At 34.0% G+C, this 14546-nt stretch overlaps 1 protein-coding gene across 3 annotated transcripts in view; it reads right to left on the bottom strand.

The window, feature by feature from the left end:
* LOC149786279 (uncharacterized) overlaps nt 1-14186 on the bottom strand; it is a 37907-nt gene extending 23721 nt beyond the window's left edge. The window contains exons 1-3 of one of the 3 annotated variants that reach the window (XM_089976663.1): nt 14095-14165; nt 11240-11368; nt 3283-4065 (exon numbers count right to left, since the gene is read on the bottom strand). In XM_089976663.1, coding sequence (XP_089832789.1) covers nt 3283-4063 — 781 coding nt within the window. In that variant the 5' untranslated portion in view covers nt 4064-4065; nt 11240-11368; nt 14095-14165. Of the gene's footprint in view, nt 1-3282; nt 4066-5622; nt 5757-11239; nt 11369-14094 lie in introns of those variants that run through there. The other 2 variants (XM_089976665.1, XM_089976664.1) reach the window with 2 other exon arrangements.
* Nucleotides 14187-14546: the final 360 nt, after the last annotated feature.

Below are 14546 nucleotides of genomic sequence, written 5' to 3'. Positions count from 1 at the left end.
TAAAACCCCAAATATTCTGATGTTTACAAAACCACAATATTCTATATCCACAAACAATTTGAACACTTTCTAATAAGTCTTATATTCAGATATTTTCTGTTTTCCTTATAATAAACTGTAGTTTAGTTTTCACTGTGATAAAACAGCATTTTAACATTAAAAAAAGCTTGTTTGAACGGAAAGTATGTTCATCTCAGAATGAAATTTGTGATCATGTGCATTCTATTCAGAATGAAACCGATTGCTTACTATTAAAATTTTACTTTTTTTGATAAATAATATCAACACTAACTTACTTATGATAGAACAGCATTTTAAAATCCTGAAAATGTGTTATAACTAAAAAGCATGTTCATTTGGATTGAATTTTGTGATTATGTATTCAAATTCTATTCAGAATGAAACATTCTTACTACTAAAATTGTACTCTTTTATAAATAAAACTGACACAGCCTTACTTATCCAAGTTGACAACATACATTTATCTCAAAATTGCCAGCACATTATTCAAAGCAACAAATTTTAGTGCCAAGTCTCATGTTCTTTCTCTCAAACACAAAATACTGTATCTGGCTGTAGCCAATGGATTATCATGTACCGTGTACACTTGCTTATAAGACAAGTCCAATTAGAAACTGTACAGACCCAGTTCGGCCATCACATAATGCACTGGTTGATCTATGTCTGTGGAGTTTGTTAGGAGTAATTAGTACAATAAACAACAAAGACCCTGATACAGCAGATCTTGATTTTTGTTGTGAGTACATACAGTATCTAACTTGATATACAACAAAACCCTAACTGACCAAATAAAACATTGCACATATAAATCATTCCAATAATGGAAAGTACTGAATATTGAACAGATACATTAAAAAGTATACTAATAATTTTCAGTTCCTACCAACGTAGTTTCTACTGATTTACTTCCTGCTACACTAATCATATCATGATGAGCCAAAAGTTTCTTTGTTTTACAATATTGTTGCAATATTACAATATTTATATGATTTAAGATCAATACCATTAGCAATATTCTCAACAAAAAGCACTAAAGAAGAGCTCTTTGCATGTTATTCCTGTGCATTCTTAGCCTTCCAATGATAGTATCAAATCTCAAACTCTGAATATTTACACAAGTACATTTCCCAAATATTCATAAATATACATCCTTTGTTATCATAAATATAATAAAACGAAAAGAGTAAAAACCATCATCATATTTAATATTGGAAGATAAAGTAAAAGTCTAAATGAAAACAGCAGTTAACAATATCCAAAGTCAACAGAATTTATTGATTTCCCCTGAAATCAACTGTTTTCTACCCAATTATGGACTCCTCTTTTCTCTGGTACTCTGTTTTCCAACAGGGCTTCCAATTTCTGAACATTCAGTGCCAAAAGCCTACAAAGAAGCCCCTGAAGTTACCCATAGTGCCAAAGCCAAAGTTACTGTACACTGAAACGTCCTATTTTTTTTATCTAGGGAAGGAAAATGGTTCTAGTGGCCTTTGCTTGTAGACTGTTGCTATCTAATTATAGCTGTACAACATGTCTGTATTGAAAATATGCTAACTCTGAGGACACAGCTGATTATAGTAAAGAAGTTATTCTGTATTAGTGCTTATATGCATTGCCATCAATTGCGCTCTGTATTAGTGCTTTTATGCATTGCCATCAATTGTACTCAATATTAGTGCTCATATGCACTGCCATCAATTGTACTCTGTATTAGTGCTTTTATGCATTGCCATCAATTGTACTCAGTATTAGTGCTTATATGCATTGCCATCAATTGCACTCTGTATTAGTGCTTATATGCATTGCCATCAATTGTACTCTGTATTAGTGACATGCTGTGTTGTTGTAGAGTTTAATGCCATTTTCAGCACAAGCCAGACTGTACATGGCAGCCAGTATAAATGGAGAAAACCCTGGAAAGAACCACTGACCTACAAGAAGCTACTGGCAAGCTTTCTCATGTACCCATATTGGCAAAATTCAAGACTTGAACCCATGCAGACAGAGATGATAAGGCAGTGATCCGTAACAGTGAGTGGTTTAGACCACTCTGCCACTCAGAGCCCCTATTAGTGCCATGCATTGACATCATTTGGCAGTGTATCCCAAAGGGGTGCAAGACTGAGAGTCGAAAATCTCCTTGGTGTCAAAACTGAGGGTCAGACTGAGTAAAAAAGAAACTTTGGTATCAAAATTGGTGGTCAAATAAAAAATTTGGGGGTCTCTCAAGCACAAATGAGGGTAAAGGGAAACACTGACTTGGACATGGAATTAAATGGGATGTAAGGGTGGAGTGTGGTCCCATAAAAGTATACCAATTATGATGGCAATATATGACCTACCTGTACACTGTGACATACATGAAATACAAGAGCATGGTTCTATTTATGTTCCAAATTTAAACCGAAATTCAATTCTAGCAAACAGCTTGATAGCACAGTACTAATGCACTCACTTTATGCATCTTTTGTCCCAAGTGTGATCCTTTTCTGGCATGTGTAAGGATATGTGGCCAGCTATCCAAGACTAACGTTATTGTTGGTGTCTTCTATTTTCCTGTACATTTAGGATTTGGTGTACCTTAAAATCATATCTGAGTCACACAAATTATGTGTTTATCAAGGATTTTCAAAATCTCTACTGGCTATACATCAAGCATAAACTATATACCATTACCTATTTCAAACATATTCCTAGCTGTAAACAGCACTGACAAAAATACGTCATCCCATAATGCATTTGCAGATCTGAATCTACATGGTTCAAATGAAGTCAGCTGTAGAATGAACAGTGCAGATGACAGATTTGAGTCTATGCTGTTTGCAAATGGACTACTGTTTGATGTAAAAAAACAAGGATTAAACAAGTCCACTTGTTCAAAGTCAACACCTATTGTGGTACTCAAAATGACATGTTGATTGCATCATAGAATCATCTATATCAGGGGTCGGCAACCTTTTTTACATAGTGTGCCACTTTTTTTCTGGATTAATTACAAAATGAACGAGCGCATGCCACCAGTAAAAGAGTAACATTGTTAAAATTGAGATTTTTGACTGCCCTTTGCATGCCATAAAAAACCTCTTGACGTGCCACCTGTGGCATACGTGCCTTAGGTTGCCGACCCCTGATCTATATCGTAAGAGACCCCAGCAACAACCAGATACATGACACAAAATTCAAAGTTTCTTTTTGGTGACATTACTTGCTGACAAAAGAAAGTTCAATGCATACACATCATGACATAGATTATATAGTTACCTATCCTGTCATCCTTTGGATAGAATTCCCTACTGAGTGCTCGCAGACGACACTCAGTCAGCAGCTCCACCATATCTTCTGGCTTCAACATTCCTTCATCTGCTTCAAGCTCTGAACCAGCCATCAGAAGTGCCAGGGGAAGACCACCACAAAGTTCAACAATTTTATCCAAGTGTTCACCAAAATTTACACTTTCTGCAACAGCTCTGAGCAGTTTCTTGGATTCTAATTCACTCATAGGTTCCAAAGTTTTATAAAAGTATGCTGGTTTTATTTGAGTAAACAAAATTTGTGTTGTGGATGTAATGTATACACGGATATTAAGTCTAATTTTTGCCAAGGTAACAACAAAGGACAGAAATGTGTCTTTCAGCTCTGAGTCCATCACATCTTCACAATTGTCAAAAAACACAATGAAAAACTGGTCTACAAAGTGTTTAATATGCGACTCAATCTGTTGAAACCATCCATTCTGCTGCCCATCATAACTAGGATCTGGCAAAATGCCAAGTAAAGCACACATCTGCTCATGAAGCTGCTTACCGGTTTTATGAAACCTCATGTTAACATCAATTATCTTAACATATCTAAATTGTCTGTGTTCTTGTTGTATAATCATTTGTACGTCATCTATGTGCTTTCTGACTGTTCTTGATTTTCCAACAGATCTCATTCCATATATACCATACACCAAATATTTCTTGGCATTCCATGCAATCATGAAATCTTTAAGGAATTCTTCTCTTCCCTGAAAGGGAACTTCAAAGTCTTTCACATCCATGTCTGAAAAACACAAAGTAAACAGAAACTCAAAAATATGGATAGCCTAATACCTATGACCCGTCTAAATCAAGATCAAGCCCCTACCACATTCTGAGTTGCCGGTTTTTGTTTAAATTTAATGCAGCTGAAAGAAACCTTGAGGCCTCCAACAAAATGCAGCATTTTCATTCTGAGGTTCCTGAAAGACACTGGTTAATTAATAACAATTTTCTAGTGCCCTATTTAAATGTCACTCTGCCTTATGAAGTTATTTACTTAATTATATCAAAAGTTTTAAACTTTGTGTTCAAAGCACATGACCTATGAGTGCTGAAGAGTATTATTTCTGTCCGCTGAACTTTACTGGTTTCTTATAATTAGCATTCACCTGTCCTGCATGAATAATAATGAGATGTCCCTTGCTCATATTGACTTAGTTCTGCATTACTGTTACATATACTGAGGTTTCAATGTGATTGTTTGAAAATAAATATTGCGCTAAGGGATTAATGACTTGTAAAAGCCCCCATTACAATACTTTATACCCCAAACTGAGATCACTAAATTATATTATAATCCATTTACTTCAAAGAGTTGGTAGCTGCTGGTTCTATTTATATGAAGTGAGTGCTTTCTTTAACTATGATGCATCGACAGTACTATCACATGAACTATAGACAACACTTGTGGCTACTGCTTTTAACTGATCAATATCAACAACACAAATACCTCTCCAACTTAACTTCTGTTTTCAACGTTGATGGAGATTCTTGTACCACTCAGAAAATAAAACTACTCCTAGACACTCAAATACTCATCAATACAGATCATGATGAATTAGACGCACTATACACTGACAAAGGCAAAATTGAAAAATACAGTCATAAACTGCAAGAGCAGATCTGCACACCACAATTGTTCTAAATTCCACAATGAATATGAAAAAACTGTGAAACTGTTCGAAACTGCATTATTTTATATCCCATTCACTGCTGAATGCTAACAACGGTTGAGTCACATGAATAATATCACACGTACTAGGGACTACTACTTATATTCTTGGGGAGGGGAGTGTGTATCAAAATGAATAGTAACAAAAATGGCATTGTAGGGCAAGTGGATTTTAAGTCAAGCAATGTACATTGTTTCTGGGACTGAAATTTCATCAATTCTGCAAATTATGGCTCAGAAATAGATGTCTGCACATGTAAAATTTGAACTGCTTTCTGCAAACTTACACGACTTATATAATCTTTGTGTTCCTGAAAATGTTCCATAATTAAATATATTAGGTCTATTTCATCATACTGAAATATATAAGGTGGGGCCACTTGATAAAACAATTGTATTTTGGCTCATCAATCAACACAATGAGTTGTGAAAATTTATCTACAAATAATGAAACATGTTATTCAACCATTGAATTCTCCTTCTGACAGCTCCAGGATAAGACCACTCCTTTAATAGCAACCACTTTGAGAGTTTCACATTTAAATACAGTAGTAAAAGAGCAAATGTATCTAAAATCACACCACCTAAAACTACAAGGCTAGTACTCATGTGAAACAACTGACTTACCAAGGCCAGTTTCTTTGTACAGGTTGTTGCATGCTACATGCAAGAAATATTTATTTAAAAGGTGATCTGACTTCACAGTTAGCTAAAGTTGTGCAATGCATAAAATGGTAAATCGATAGCCAGCTCAGATGTACTATTACATTTATATGTTTCAGGTTAAGAAGTCCAAAATGTAAACATACATGTATGTGATAAACCTAAGGTAATAAAGAGCTATTTACATGTTCCAAGAATTTTGAATACAGATAAGAATACAGGTAAATCACTGTAAAGGTCAACAATTACCATATTTGCCTATCTAGTCAACTCCCATGATGAAAGAAAATGATAAAATGAAAGTGCAGTTTCTAACAATTTTAACTGATTTACACTCATAACTGAAAAACATACCAATGTTTAGATTGATCCCGCCTCCCCCCCCAGCGTATCCCACCCCACTCCTAATCATATACAATCCACTCACATTGTAGCCAAAATCTTTAGAGCCCTCAAAAAACAACTGGAAAGAAACTCAAGAAAAACAAAACACTATTAAGATAATGAAAAAAGACAGATATGTTAGATGTACCTAATTTCTTTTATTTCACAAGAAACTCTGAAATTCCCTCGTTCCTGGACCTTCAGTTTGTTTCTGGCCCTGGACTCTATTTTCTAGGAAATATAGCTTGAAACTTCCGTTTTCAAAATCATACAAAGAGCTCTCTCATAGTATCACTGTTTATGTACTGTTATATCATCACATCAGGTAACATCACTGTTGACATTCTTTAGCAAATCATGATAAAACTAGTTTTGAAATTGGATAGATTTGACAGTGAAGTTAACCACATCTGCAATTAAAGCAAAACGAAGAGAATGTTGGCATACTTCTGTGTTACTTTCCTGTACTGCGACTGAAATTTCTTTTTACATGTATGTGGTATTCTGGAAACAATATGCTGCCTAAAACAGCTAACTGATCAAAATGACTGCTCCCATGTACTCACAAAACTACAAACTACACGTAACTTTAGCAATTATTAAAATAGTGAAAATGAATTTTACTAAAGTAGACAATACCAACTTTAAAAAAGAAAAATACATGAATTATAAATATAAAAAAAACTATTAAAAAAAATAAGTCATCAGCTGGTTGTTTCCAAATTATCTCTGAAATCCATAAAGTGAAAAAGACCATGTGGAACAGCAGTCTTTTTGAAAGGTGCACACCTGAAGTAAGGCAAAGCTGCATAATCTATAACCCAAATTTCCTCCATCAATCATACACCAGAATAAAAGGAATTAAAAGTTATTTAACAATACATAAGATATACAAATAACCAGGATAACAAGTGAGGAATATCTGGGAAATTCTTTTTCTTTAAAAATTAAGCCCAGTGCAAAGAATAAAACTGAAGAGTGGATCCTCGCTTGTTTTGAACTGATCTTTCTGGACAAATTGAAATTATCCTATGTGCTTAATAAGGCAGTGAGTAATGTCACACAAATTATCCAAGACCTTTAAAAACTGTTTGACTTTAAACCAAGAAATATGATATTAGGTGCTATTCTATATGCACGTATAATGGTTTCAAAAGTTTGAAACAACCTGATGCCTGTGCTCAGGAGGGGTTAAATAAACTGAATATAACTCACAAAATTATGAGACTAACATCTCTAAAAATTGTGTGTAATAAATGACCTTACTTTCAGTGGATGTTTCAGTGACAAGCATGGATCATTATCTTGCATACAGTTGTGGAACTCTGTTTCACAAGAATTTGGAAACTATTGAGATCCCCAACTTAAGTCTATATGCATTAATTGGGCATGAAATAACATATTCAAAAATGCAAGTACCTATTCCCCTGGCTTTATTCTTACTCCATTAAACTTAGCCTCTGGGTCATACTAGAGAAGCTACTGAGATCCCCACTCTAGAACCATATATACACTTACTGGTCATGAAAGACAAATAACATGCTACTGAAATTTGCCCTGATGTACATCCGCAACCTCAAAAGACTTATAATATGTAGCTTCAGGATTGGAAATTATCATTATCCCCACCAAGTAATTATTTGTAAATTATTATACACTTACTGAACAAGAAAAGGCAAACTGATACACACAGATCATGCTAGTGTTAATATCTAATCTGCACTGAAAGCATTTACTGAGTGAGAGTGGTCAATACATATTTGGATAGACTGCACCAGAATTCAATAAATCTAAACTGTATTACAGTTCTAAACTTCAACAATTCAGCTACTAAACACATCTGCACACAGACTACCATATCATTCAAATTATATAATAACAAAATTGATGACAGCAAGATAACCCTAAAGAATAATAAGTAGACAAGAATTCTCATGGAATACACATGTGTTGTACCCCAAATTGGTATTCCCCTTGACCAACATGCTGTTTTCCAACTTTTTTTAATTTTCTAATAAAAAAGGCAAAGAAAGATCAACTTGTTGGCAAAGCATTCCCAAATGTCACATCAAGTATCACAAAAAAACTTTGATCTAATGTATTTAATCAAATTTTTTTTGTAAAAAATCAAAGCTAATATATAAACCAGCTTGTGAAAGGAGTGAATGAAGTGAAGTCATTAAAAATTAATAAAAATATAAATAACATCATATAAAGGATATTTTGGTTTTGTGAACAGAAATAATTTTCAACTTTTATCATAATCATTTCTTTCTGGAGTGTATGTGCAGGCCTTTGTTATAAAAAGATATGTAAAAGATCCAAAACCTCCATCATATCAATAGGTCCATAGTAAGTTATGCCAAGCCATATTTCTACTTTTGCAAGTGCCAAAACGCACTGTTGACCATTATGTGATAAAGTAGGGGCAGACACATGAGCTTTACGTTTGACAGCACTTTTTGTCTAGATAGTAAAAGGTCAACACTAACATCATGCTTCTGCTGGGTCCAACTAAACGATGCAAAGGCATGCAAAGATGGCAAAGAAATGCTTTAAACTGACAATACTGGAAAATGCTGAATGTTATATTTTAGAATTATATATATTTGTGCATGTGTTGATGCTTCTGTTTTTAATGTCTATTTCCACACAACATTGTCAAGAAAAATATAATAAATATTTAAAAACATCTTTTGTTCACATATTGGTATCTCCTTATCATTAGCTGTAAGAAAGTTTATCTCATTAATAACGATGTGGGAAATTACTCAGGATTATATATTCTTCATGTGCATATGGTAAGTATTAAAGTGTGCAAAGACATACAAAGATGTTGGACAGCACTGGTCTACATGTTGATAGTTGTTGATTATTAGAATACATTTCTTGGAGAATTTCCTATTGTGAATTTCATTCTGTCATTTAGAAGTTTAATGTTTTTTTACCATTAATTAATGCTTCATTGCTCTCATATTTTGTACTGAACATGAAATGTTCTTTACGTAAATTTCTATAATATTTAATCATGGTAAGTTTTGAGACAGTGGATAAGATATGCAAATTCAGTACAGAGACAAGCAACGACAAAGTTAAATTAGGCAATACACCTATACTGCTTATCAACATGATTCATGATATGCAGCCTATGATATGATACATTATCGATACCCATATCCACTTGATGATCTTGTCATATGTACGTCTGTCGGTGGTAGGCGGCACCATTTATGTGTTAACATCATGCCTGTACTTAAAGTATGCAGATTACAGGCAGACATAGACTTGGCATTGTATTTATATCCCATTCCTATCCATGATAAGATAATAAAAAATATTTCCAAGCAGACTACATGTTAGTTGTAAGTGATTTTAATTCAACATTTTAGGCCATTTCAGAGAGCTATTCCATTTGATTAGATTCAGGACTCATCTGGGTCATCATGCCCTCTGTTTTGCAACTCCATGAGTGCTTTAAAAATATCCTATTTTAACCACAAAAAATACCAAAAAATGTGTGTTTCCTATTGCATTGGTTTTATAAATTAGTCTAGGCATGTTTGGATGTCTGGTTTTATTTTATTTTTTTACAACATTATATATATATATATATATATATATATATATATATATATATATATATATATATATATATATATATATATACTGTTCCAGAGGCCTAGTGGTTAGAGTGTCTGGCTCAGATGTGGTAGGCCATGGTTTCGATCCCCAGCCGAGTCATACCAAACACTTTTAAAAAAATGGTACCAACAGCTGCCACACCTGGCGCTCAGTATTAAGAGGTTAGTGTTAGGACTGGTTGGCCTGGTGTCAGGATAATGTGACTGGGTGGGACATCATGCTACATGTCTGCGACATGATGCCCCAGTGCTAGACATTACTATAAACTGTCACAATGCAGACATCGTAGCAATATGACTGAAATTTTTTTAAAGCTACATTAAAAATCTAGATTACACACACAGATTTTATATATATATATAATATGATTGGGATGGGGGTACTCATCAAAGAAATAGCGATGGTTGGCCAATCGAAAACACGTTACTTTTTGCCTCATTAGATTGATGTCTTCTCTTAAGCTCTGAAGAAAATATGGTTTTGTCTTTAAAACTGAAAAAATTCTAAAATTTTCTTGTGCAAGGAAAATTTCAACTAGAACATGTCCTCTTGTTGCAGCAGGGTTAGTAGCAACAAAATATATAACAATGTAATTCCTGCAGATGCAAAACAATTGCTGTGGCCACAGGAACTCATGCAAAACAAAAACTATTGACAACAACCACTCCCTTCTATAAAAAAGGAACAAACTTACACAAGGTGATAGATTTGTGTGGTTTGAAATCTGCCTTCATGACAAATCAGTGCTAATTTTATTTATCCTGTTAGCACTTTGTGTTATACAGTTATTAAATGATGATTAAAGTACATGAGGAACACACTTGGTATACAGATTATTTCATGCTGAACATGCTGATAGGATAAATAATTAGCAAGAAATCAGTGAGTGTAGGAGAGGCAGATTACAAACCACATCACCTTGTGTTAGAAGGCAAGTGGATGCCATCAATAGATCTTTTTATCTTTACTACTGACAAAAATGAGTGCCAGTGCCTGCAACAGCTGTCTCAGATGTATTTCTCAATTTACAAAATAAAATCCCAAATAGCTAATAATTATATTCATAACTGCTGACGATTAAAGTAATTTGTTTGGCAGGTAAGTATCATTTTGTATCCATTCTTCACCTGTAGTGTCGATGTAAATCAATGTGGCAAAAGTATTGATGTGAATCCTTTACAGTACAAAGTCACTCAAAAGACAGCACAACATGATGTACAGATAGTGCACTGAAGGTACTGATAATTATTGGGACATTAGTAATATTTATTCTAAATAAATCTTAATGATCATACACCAATGCTCAAGAAAGCTAAATTTCACTATTTGTATTTTCTTTCATTGTGTTAAACATTATCGTTTGAAGTTTAAAAGTAACTGATTCTGCAAATAACAGTGAAATCAATATAGTAAACATGAAAAATATTGTTATTTAAAATCATGTTAATATCTTTGCATGTCTTTGCCATGACTTTTGACATCTTTGCATGTCTTTACAACAGTTTTAAGTATCTGTTTTACGAAGCTGGACCCTAAGACATGTATTAATTGTCACCTGTTTGATGACACTGATGCTTGATCCACCATTTGTCCAGTCAACCTAATTCATTTTGAACATCTTTTTGTTGTCCAAATGCACAATCAGCTGATATGTCTCACAGGCATTTTGTTGCTCAGTGTTATACTATTGGAATTAAAACATCTTTATTAAAGTAGCTAAGTATATCCTGAATAAAAACATGAGGTCTGATTGTGATATCACAGCTCTGTATATCCTGAATAAAAACACGAGGTCTGATTGTGAAATATCACAGCTCTGTATATCCTGAATAAAAACATAAGGTCTGAATGTGAAATATTACAGCTATTTATATCCTGAATAAAAACATGAGTCTGAATGTGAAATATCACAGCTATGTATATCCTGAATAAAAACATAAGGTCTGAATGTGAAATATCACAGCTATGTATATCCTGAATAAAAACATGAGGTCTGAATGTGAAATATCACAGCTGAATCAATCGGACCAAAACTAAACCTCATGTCATTGGTTCAGTCAGAACATGGTACTGGATGTCTGACCACTTGGGACTACTGATCTCCAAAACATAGAATGACTGACCTCCTGCCAAAAGATAATTGACCTCCTGAGACTACTGATCTCCTAAGGATGAATTATCTCCTACACCTTGGACTACTGAGCCCCCCCCAAACGATACAGAACTCCAACAGCATGGTCACAAAGTTTCATGTATTTTATCAATCATATAAACATGATATTGCATACTGTAGGATCATTTATTTTTGTTGTTTTTCATGGTTTTGTTTTAAAAAAAGGCATTTTCGTAAGTACTTATATTCGTGGTTTTGATTTCAAAGTTTGCGTATTAGTAGGTATTTAATTTCATGTTTTAACCTCTGCAAATACCTGAAATAAAGAATACAAAAGAATAAAACTATGCCAATGCAAATGGCGGTCACTTTAATGTTTAAAACAATACTACCACCTGTATGAGCACAAATCAAAGTTCTGGCGAGTTCAATATTTACATCGTATTTTCGACCAAGTGAATAAGATCAAACCTGATGCAGCCAACAACACTAAAATGATACTTCCATCTATATGAGCACAAATAAAACACCTGTGAAGACTAATTACTTTCGTCAAGCTTTTATTTGAGTACTCAACATCAAAGGAATCTGACGTAGCCAACAACGCGTTCTAAGGCCAATCGGTTATTAAAGTAAATATGAATGATCTCTTACTTAAATCACTGTCCATCCATGAGTACTTTCTGACGATCATGGCATTAACAAGTTCAAGTTCAGCTTAGACCCCACACACACAATGAATGGATAATTGCTGCTCATGTGACAATTAGTGAAAGATCAGAACTAATTATCAGTGGCTTTGAAAGTTTGAGAAAGCTGGACTTGTTTAATTAAGCAATTTTGGGATTATTTACCCGAGAAGCATTTGTGAGTACCATAAGACTTGACTGACAAGATGTTAATATGGTGAGATCTGTCCAAAAATCTGTGAAGTGTGAGCTTAATACACTGATAAAATGAAATGTGCTTTCAGAAGGATTTAAATGTTTTAACAACAGCTGTACTCGAATGAAGGATCAATTTGAATAAGTGTTAAATTTCATATACTGTTATTTTGTATTATTTTTTTCTTTTGTTTTCAGTATTACTATTGTTTGAATACCTTCTGCTTTTTCTTTATTTTCTCTCTATGAGTCCTTCTAGTTACCTCACATATCAATTTAAGGCAGTGAGTGTAAAATTACATCTATTGGATACCTTATTGAACGTGAGCATTGAAACAATATAAAATGATTTATAGTTCTTTTCAAAAGGGTAAAATAAAAAATAAAACAACCACATGTAAAAGCTAATAATTATCAGATTACAGTATTGACTTTGATTTATCAAATACTGTGTTAATCTCTAGAAATGATAAAATGTAAGAAAACGGGGGAAGGTGCATCATCCTACGTGGCTCATGTTTTGTTAGTTATTTAAATTTGTAGTTCCAGACAACAACGAAAACCACAAAAATTGGTACTCCACGAAAATTGATGATACTACAGTATTAGACCTGAACTGGTAAATCTATAAAAAAAAAAAAAATCCCCTCCTGAATGGCAGAAAATGAAGGAGATCAACTAGTTGATCTAATTACATATCAGAAAAATGTTAAGTTAAATTAATTATATTAAATGTATCTATCTATAGCAAAATTAAAATTACTTTAATACATATGTGCATTAACTCTTTCGCAGTGACGTCTCCGTTCGCAAATTCCGCTATGCCTGGTAAAGCCAATACTTGAAATGAAACCATCTTTATTATTTGTTACAAAATATGTATAATGATAGCTATTGAATATGTATTGATTCTGAAGAAGGTCATTCGTCTAAGATGACCAACCTCCTAAACTCCTTTAGATGACTGATCGCCAAAATTTAGTAGGTTTGTCGATTTTTATTTTGGAGGTCAGTAGGCTTGGGTTAGTGGGTAGTCAGTCGTCAGGTATTCATCGCCTGTACGTTTAATGCCAACAAAACATATTTAACTGAATATGGTTTTCCATCACTTTCCCCCTACAATACAATGAACCGCTTCTTTGGGGGTAAAAAGTGAGGGAGAATACCAAAAGTTTACCGTTAGATTGGAGTCAGGCGCTCAAAGTTATGTCCCCTTAGACCCTCCCCATCCCCCTCTCTGTCTCTCTCTCTTCCTTTTTTTTCGCCTGTTTTTTATTATTTTTTTTAGTAATGCCAAATAAATCTTTAAATGAAAAAAAAAAATGCGAAAGACAACTTTTAGGTCCAATGGCAGCATACGCTGTTGATCGTGCCTTATTATCTGTTTTAAAAGAATTATTTATGAGAACTTACCACGTACGTCGTAACTGTACAGTACAGTACGGCTCTATTAAACGCTCGGTTATTCGTACAACAGTGCACAATGAGTTGCTAGCGTATCTCACAAAGAAGCGGAAAACGAAAGTAACTTCTGGACAGTTCTATATATGGACCCCCTTCCATAAAATTCCATACATGGGTCATAACTATAAATAGAAATATATCTGTCTGGCTGGTGTATGTTTATAATTCTATTTAATTAATTATATATACCTTGATTTCTTTCATAGGAATCTCGAATGATGTGTAGATACATGATAATTAATTACTAGGTTGTCATCCGAGTGTGTCTGCTACACACGAGTTGCATATTAACACCGATTGAGTACCATCTTTTTATTTTTGGTGATGTGTGCTTAGTCGTGAGGGAATATGGGCTCGTGTATGCAGGCAAGGCGATGGGTGCGTTTACCCGCGAAGATGTG

The sequence above is a fragment of the Sinohyriopsis cumingii genome, chromosome 12 (genome assembly GCF_028554795.1).
Source record: "Sinohyriopsis cumingii isolate HCF-2022 chromosome 12, ASM2855479v2, whole genome shotgun sequence".
Classification (NCBI taxonomy): Eukaryota; Metazoa; Mollusca; class Bivalvia; order Unionida; family Unionidae; genus Sinohyriopsis; species Sinohyriopsis cumingii.
The sequence above is the reverse complement of the archived record's forward strand: the minus strand, read 5'-3'. Positions and strand labels throughout refer to the sequence as shown.